At 42.8% G+C, this 6,575-nt stretch overlaps 1 protein-coding gene across 2 annotated transcripts; it reads left to right on the top strand.

Moving 5' to 3' along the window:
- Positions 1 to 405: 405 nt before the first annotated feature.
- LOC117720528 (transcription termination factor 1b, mitochondrial) lies at positions 406 to 3,848 on the top strand. 2 transcript variants are annotated; one of them, XM_034519013.2, is made up of 2 exons: positions 406 to 495; positions 2,573 to 3,848. In XM_034519013.2, exon 2 carries the CDS (start codon positions 2,604 to 2,606, stop codon positions 3,735 to 3,737), a length of 1,134 nt encoding a protein of 377 aa, XP_034374904.1. In that variant the 5' UTR covers positions 406 to 495; positions 2,573 to 2,603; the 3' UTR covers positions 3,738 to 3,848. The 2 variants fall into 2 exon arrangements, with proteins under 2 accessions (XP_034374904.1, XP_034374905.1); XM_034519014.2 differs by lacking the exon at positions 406 to 495 and adding an exon at positions 498 to 1,534.
- Positions 3,849 to 6,575: the final 2,727 nt, after the last annotated feature.

Below are 6,575 nucleotides of genomic sequence, written 5' to 3'. Positions count from 1 at the left end.
ACTGAATAAATAAACACAGGCAAGGAATATTTTTCAAGTCATCCCCTGTCCCCAAAGCTGAAGAAACCGTCATCAGTTTCACTTCCGAGTAAATAATTAATGATTTAAATTCTTTATTCTTTTATCTATTCTTACAAACACCAAACCAAACAAAATACAAAAGTATTTGGGAAAAAAATAAAGCAACCTGAGAGAAAGAGTGAGATCAAAACAGAACCTGATCCTTGGTACAGACAGAATGTCAGCCCCAGTCATAAGGAAGCCTTGGCTCTGCTCTGTGGTTTCGAACCATTGCCACAGAGGAGCATCCATAGTCTGTCGCCGCCCTCTGCTGGTCTCCTGCGGTCAGACTTGCTAGGATTTAAGCACGCCGCGCACAGCCGATGACGTCATCTCAGCGCCTGGCCGGAGGCCGGAAGTCAGTCATTACTTCCGCTCTCCCGTCCCTCCTGGGCGTCTAGAGGCGGAAGTAAACGGTGTCTACCGCGAGCTTTGGTACGGAAGGGAACGCGAATACAGTGTTGGGTTGGAGCTGGGGTTGGGGCGCCGCTGTGGTGTTTGTAAGCGGGTTGCAGGTCTCTGCTAGACAGTGCAATGCTAAAGGCCATTGCAGAATTGAGGGAAGGAGAGGCTTCGATGTGGAATTACGGCGGTTTTGAGTTTAGACTCAAGTTCTACCCTTCACACAGCTAAGGAGCTCGGCATTGTGTCAGCATTGTAACCTTAGGGACGGTGCCCATAGATAGATAGATAGATAGATAGATAGATAGATAGATAGATAGATAGATAGATAGATAGATAGATAGATATCTTTACGAAATAATGTATGTAAAACACTGGGTTCTGGGTTAAAGTGCGATTGTGATTCCGCCACCTTTCCTCCATGCATGGAGGATGGTCTTTTGTTGCCGTTTTTTTTTCCATTATGACTGAGAAATGTTTAGTTAGCGAGAGGTCGTGCATCTCACAAAAAATGATGTGGAGTTGTCTAGTCCGGATCTCTTTATTCTCAAGTACACTGGCGATATTTTTGTTTTTTCTTTTCGGGATTGGAGGTGTGGTAGTAGAAACGTCTGGTTCTTATCCTTTTCTGAAGATATCCAAAGTCTCTCATCTTAACGACAAATCCGATGTTGAAATGTAGCTCTAAAAAAACCAAACAGACAAACAAACCTCTCCGCTTAAATGCTGTGTCAGAAATTAGCTGATACCCTAATGCCACTGATAAACAGTTTTCTTTAAAAGTCTGTTAGCTTTCCAACTGTGGGACAGAACAGAACATAAGTCTTCCTCCTTGAACCTCACTCATTACAATCACTGAAATTTTTATGATATTCACTAAATTTAACATTCCTTTAGAAAATAGTTTATTTTTAAGAGGAAGATTGAAGTCAATTCTATATTTACCTTTGTTTTAAAAATTGCATTAGGCTGAAATTTGTTTTTAAAAGAAGATTGTGTTTATACAAGGCCTTACAATACAGCTAGGATTCAAGAAAATGACCCCTTCTGAAAGAAAAGGCAGTTTAACAAGGTAAATGAAACTTTTTAAAAAAGGTGTATTGTGTATAAGTGTCACACTCGCTGATGAGTTTGATATAACAGTAGCAAGTACTGTTAGGCAAAGGGTCTACCAAGAAGGTGACAGGAGTATGAGAATTATGAGGAAACACAATAGGACATGTTTCTAATGCAGAATTTAAAGTCATATATAAAAGTTATATATGTATATGCATGTGTGTGACATGAAAGCACAAGGGACTTCGAGACTATATGTATATACATATATATTATTTTTTATGTCAATTAAAAATAATGAAAAGACATCAAGGAGATGAAAATGGGCAAGGATGTTCAGAACAAGATTGCTTTGTTACTGTTTCCAGTGAAGTTGAGTTGGTAAGGAGAGAAAAAATCCTCATGGGTAATTATCATAAATGACGTTAATCAGAGGAGGGCTGTTTTATTTGGGGGGCTGCATAGATGCTCAGTTCAGTTTTGGGCATGTTGGTTCATTAAAGGAGGACATGGCTGTTCCTGGGTTTTGTGGATAAGAAGGGTGATTGTAGATATGAGGGAGAAAACAGCCAGGGGCATCTGGAAGAATCTACAGTGGATATGAGTGGCAGACTGAGCTGGGTGGGCCATGTGAGGAGAGAGGAGGGGACAGGAAGAGAGGGGAACTTTGAGCAGTAGCCAAAAGGTAAAAAGGACCAAAAGGGCTGGCGTTGCCAAAATGGCTAGATTATGGAAGAGCACCTCTTCCATATATAATTAGGAACAAACCAAAGATGCCAGAGACCAAAGAAACCAGAGAACAGAAGAGATGGAGAGGAGAACTGATTCAGAGTCAGAACAGGAGGCACAGTGAACAAACAGAACAATACAAGGGCAGGGCAGCTTGGGGCAGCAATAGTGCTGTTCTGCTTCTCTGTAAGTCAGTAGAGGAAGAGCCCTAAGTCCACAGGGATACAAGGCTCCTCGTATTTAAAGAATCATAATACTGTCATTGGATATTTAACATATGCATTCGCATAATATTATATGTTACATTATATGTTATTTTACACAGCATTTGAAAAACTTTGGGCTACCCGACGATTATGGCATCAAGAAACATCTGGTCTATAAGAAGGAACTTTCTCTTTGATTTAAGAGGTTGCATGCTCCAGTATTCAACAGAAGTTTTCCTCAGGTCGATTTCATTCAGGCTGTTTAGTGTGGAGTGCAACAGTAAAGACAAGGAGTCTGTGGAGAATGAGGACCTACTGAACAACTTGCGCACCATGGGAGTTGACATTGACAGTGCAAGGAGGCGACAGCCTGGAGTTTTTAACAGGGCTGTTACGAATGAGCAGGAGCTGAAGATATTCCTTCTCTCCAAAGGAGCTAGTGACAAAGTGATTGGTAGCATCATATCAAGATATCCACGAGCCATAACACGCACTCCTGAAAGTCTTTCAAAACGGTGGGATCTGTGGAGAAAGATTATGGCATCAGACCTTGACATTGTAAATATTTTGGAGCGTTCTCCTGAATCCTTTTTTCGGTCTAATAACAACGTAAACCTGGAGAATAATATAAAGTTCCTCTGCTCTGTTGGACTGACTCAGAAATGCCTCTGCCGACTGCTGACCAATGCTCCCAGAACCTTCTCCAACAGTCTGAATTTGAATAAACAAATGGTTGAGTTTTTGCAGGAGACCAGTATATCCTTAGGTCACAAGGATCCCACAGATTTTGTCAGAAAGATAATTTCTAAAAATCCTTCCATCTTAATTCAGAGTACCAAACGCGTGAAAACTAACATTGAATTTTTACAGTCAACTTTTAACTTAAACAAAGAGGACCTGCTGCTTCTGATATGTGGTTCAGGGGCTAGAATCTTAGACCTTTCCAACGACTGTACCAAAAAAAACTACACAAACATCAAAAAGAGGCTGCTTTCTCTCGGATGCACCGAGGAGGAGATACAGAGGTTTGTCCTAAGCTATCTGAATATGATCTTCTTGTCAGAGAAAAAGTTTAACGATAAAATAGGCTGCCTTATGGAAGAAAAAATCAGTATGTCACAAATAATTGAAAATCCGAGGGTGTTAGACTCCAGCATAGATACTTTAAACACTCGCATCAGAGAGTTGTCACGTGCTGGGTATGACGTGAGCACATCCAGCATCGCTCTGCTGTCCTGGAGTCAGAGAAGATATGAAGCTAAGCTGAAGAGACTGAGTGGATAGGACAGCGCTGGAGGAGTCACGGGGAACCGGACTAGTGTGCTGCTTCCAGTTGGACTTTTCAAACAGGAGAGGTTTATTGTTTTAATAAATAATTTAAAATATTTAAGATTACATTTACTTGTATATGTGTTTTGTGTGTATGTATAGCAAGTCTGTGTGTGTGTGTGTGTGTGTGTCTGCTCACGTGTGTACATGCCAAGGCACATGTGGAGGTTGAGGAGAGATGTTAGGAGTTGAATGTCTTTCTGCAGAGTGGGTTCCAGGGACAAGCTAAGTTATCAGGGTCAGAAGCAAAGTGTCTTTATCCACTGAGCTTTTTGCTGGCCCAAGAGCTTTGATTTTTCACCACAGACACATGTATAATGATTTCATGAATACTTTGTTTTATAGGACATAAGAACTCTCAGTTAATATGCTCAAATATTAAATAGTCCTTCTAGCTACCCCTTCTTAGTTTAAGTTAATGTTAACAGTCCATTATATAGTGTAAGCTTTAGCTGTTTTTGGTAGTAGTAGTTCATGAATTCTACAGTAGAACAGTGTGTACAAAGACTTTACAAAATGTGGTTTTGTAGTTTCTGTTTATATTTTAACAGTCAACATATTTGGGTGGGAGATACAGCTTTCTCAGCATGTGGAAGGCCCTGGGTCAGATGCCCAGCACAGGAATATTGATGATTTTATATGTGTTAGTTTTGTCTCTTCTTGTTTTCAATCCCAAGATTTTCTTTATTTCAATATAGCTAGTCAATTGTAGTTCAGTTTCAGAGTGCAATGCCAGTAAAAATAGTAAAATGTGAGTCTTCATTGTTTTACACTTTACATTTGAATAATTAGTGTCCTCCCCTGACAGAGTTAACTATGAGTTGATATATTCTGATTTTTTTTTATATAGGAGTAACTTAAAGTATTGACCACCCAATGTTGTTAATATATTAGTTGCCAGAAGCATGAAAATTTGGTACTTTGGCACATTGGTATTAAATTTAAATGTGGCTAAGAATCTCAGCACTTGGAAGACTGAGGCAGGAGTATTGTGAATTTGAGAGCAGCCTGGTTTACCATCTTGAGACTCTGTCTCAGAAACACTTATTTTTGAAGTCTTAGGGAAAGATTATCCTGTATTATTTGGGTGCACTACTACAATCATACAGTCATTACAAATGGAAGAAGGAATTAGAAGAGGTGAGGGATGCCATGTAAGAAAGACTTGTCTGCTACTTGTGGCTTTCATGAAATGCCACAGGTAAAGGATGGAGGTGTCCTGCACAAAGTGGAAAGGGCACAGCAGCATTCTCCCATTAGCCCAGGGAGACCAGTGTCCAACCTCTGCCCTGTAGCCCTGCAAGAAAACATTGTGTTCTCTGAAGATTGTACCTGGGCTAGCAAGACATTTTCATTTTCATAGTGAGGAACTTTTAACACATCACTAGGATCAGTGGTTGGAATTTACCAAGCAAGGATTGCAGGCCTGCTTTGCCCTCCCTAGTCCAGGAGGTATACAGACTTTGCCCTTTCTGGCCCTAGAAAACACAGGCTCTCATGAGGACCTTGACCTTGTGCTGAACCAGTGTTTCTTCAGGTAGCAAAGCCAATGGGATCATGTGTGGGACAGTGGGCTGTGAGAGGCAGCTGGGTACCTGGTCGAATAGGCCTTGGACCCCAGAGACCCTCCAGGGACTGGAGGAGTTAGGCCTTGCTCCTGAGCCCCTGGTTCCCTTCACATAGCTACAGACCCTTTCCACAGAGAGGTTTGTGGCCACGGTCATGTAGCACAGGTAGAGGGTGTGACACAGGCCACAGAGCCTCAAGACATCTCCGTATTCATGAGATACCTAAAGGCCAGAGGGTGTAGCCAATTAAACATTCCTTCCCAGACCCTCCTCCTTTGCAAAAGGTACTTAACCTCAAGCCTGCCTTAAGAATACAGGGTATAGCTTCATCCATTTTCTTCCATGACAATAAATATCTTAAGACCATATTTTAAGACCTGGACTACCTGTCTTCCTTGGGGCCTGCCATGGAGAACCATGGAGAAAGTCTTCAACTACCGAGCCACCTTCTTGCCACCTTCTTACCTCCCAACAATGACGTCTCTACGTCCAGCCATGGAGACCCAGCCAAATGAGTTGCCTCAACCAAGAGCCCTCTCCCTGCAGGACACCACAGGAGATTCTCCCTCTCCCCCCTTCGGCTGCGGATCTGGATCCTTCTGTGGCCTCTCAGCAGCGCCTGAGAGCCCAAGGGTCTGAGACCAATCGGTTCTTGGCCAGCCGGGGGAATCCCTAAACCAAGAGCTCCAGTCCCCAAGGGGTCTCAGACTGTGTTCCCTCACCCCTGGAGGGGAGCCCTGTGGCTTCTCACAGCCTGATGTCTGCCCAGCGCAGCATGGAGTGAACACAGTCAAATTCCCTCTGCCTCTCTGAGCCACAGCTCCAGGCCCCTAGAGGGGAAAGACAGGGGACCCATCATTCAACCCACTGGACCCATGCAGGCCCGAGAACACTACAGCCCAACGGATCCCACTCTCAGTTTTTTCCCTATGGGTAGAGTATGAGCCCCTACTTGGAGACATTACCTTCTTTTTGCTTCCCTGCTGGCTCATGTGAATGTTAACTCTAACTGAATCATGCACTTAGGACTACTTGGAATACAGCCTGCTTGGAATACTGTATGTGACTGTATCTCACACCTGCTCAGCATCTTCCAAGTGCCTGCTGTTTTGATGAAAGCCCTATGCCTACACTTCACAGGAGCACGGCATACGTGGTTTCAGCTTATCAGTCCCGTGTCATGTGATAAACTTTGCTGAATTTAAAGTCCAGCTTAGTGTGTGAG

This window comes from Arvicanthis niloticus, chromosome 15 (assembly GCF_011762505.2).
Source record: "Arvicanthis niloticus isolate mArvNil1 chromosome 15, mArvNil1.pat.X, whole genome shotgun sequence".
In the NCBI taxonomy this organism is placed as follows: Eukaryota; Metazoa; Chordata; class Mammalia; order Rodentia; family Muridae; genus Arvicanthis; species Arvicanthis niloticus.
The sequence above is the reverse complement of the archived record's forward strand: the minus strand, read 5'-3'. Positions and strand labels throughout refer to the sequence as shown.

Excerpts from the sequence above, each read along its gene's own strand:
- LOC117720528 (XM_034519013.2), top strand. The coding sequence starts at position 2,604 with ATGGCATCAAGAAACATCTGGTCTATAAGAAGGAACTTTCTCTTTGAT.